The sequence below is a fragment of the Pteropus vampyrus genome, unplaced genomic scaffold, assembly GCF_000151845.1.
Source record: "Pteropus vampyrus isolate Shadow unplaced genomic scaffold, Pvam_2.0 Scaffold4798, whole genome shotgun sequence".
In the NCBI taxonomy this organism is placed as follows: domain Eukaryota; kingdom Metazoa; phylum Chordata; class Mammalia; order Chiroptera; family Pteropodidae; genus Pteropus; species Pteropus vampyrus.
The window spans coordinates 2,734-3,583 of NW_011893579.1; the positions used below are offsets into that span (position 1 = coordinate 2,734).

The following is an 850-nucleotide window of genomic DNA, read 5'->3' on the forward strand; positions in this document are numbered from 1 at the left end:
GCACGGCGGAGGGCCGTGGAGATGGAGAACGGGACCGGGGAGGGCGGCTGCGGGTTGCACGGCGGGATGATGGGGCAGGACGGAGGACGGCCGAGAATGGCGGTGTCAGGTGTCACTGTGGCCGCGGCGGGTGGGACAGGGTAGGACGTGGGGCGAGAGGAGCACGTTGGGCGGTGGAGGGTGGACACGCGTCACAGGAGACGGTGTCGCTGCAACCAAAAAACAGCGAATTCATAGACGCAGAGGGCGGTGCGGTGGTTCCCGGAGGGGACGGGGCTGGGGCAGGCAGAAGAGGGCGGAGGGGTCAACGCGTGGTTGACAGGAGACGGGCGCGGGTGGCGAACACAGGCGGTGTACCGGAGGCGTGTTCCAGGGCTGTACACGTGACGCTCAGGTGATCTTAATGACCAAGGCCACCTAATAAGTTTAATTTAAAAGAAGATGGCGTCACAGGAGGGGGACAGCAGGCGTCGGGGGGAAGGTAGCGTTGGCTGCGAGACCGGAGCATCTCTGCGGGAGACGCTGCCGTTGGAGGGTGACGGACAGTGGTCATCGGGTGGCTGGCAGGAAGCGGGGCCAGGGGCGGTGTCGGCTGGTGACGGAGGGCGGGATCGGAAGTCGGCAGGGACGGAAAACGACCCTGACCATCACCGACTTCAGTAGCCAGACCGGGCTCCTCTGTGTTCCAGGATGGCCAGTCCCGGACCGTCCGGCAGTTCCAGTTCACGGACTGGCCGGAACAGGGTGTGCCAAAGTCCGGGGAGGGCTTCATCGACTTCATCGGCCAAGTGCACAAGACCAAGGAGCAGTTCGGCCAGGACGGCCCCATCTCTGTCCACTGCAGGTGAGC

At 65.1% G+C, this 850-nt stretch overlaps 1 protein-coding gene across 1 annotated transcript in view; it reads left to right on the forward strand.

The window, feature by feature from the left end:
• Positions 1-844, forward strand: part of LOC105310497 (tyrosine-protein phosphatase 13) — a gene marked incomplete at both ends in the record, with an annotated part of 3,574 nt that extends 2,730 nt beyond the window's left edge. The window contains one exon of the mRNA XM_011386673.1: positions 690-844. Within this exon, the coding sequence (XP_011384975.1) occupies positions 690-844 (155 nt within the window). The remainder of the gene's footprint in view (positions 1-689) is intronic.
• Between the last annotated feature and the right edge of the window lie 6 nt (positions 845-850).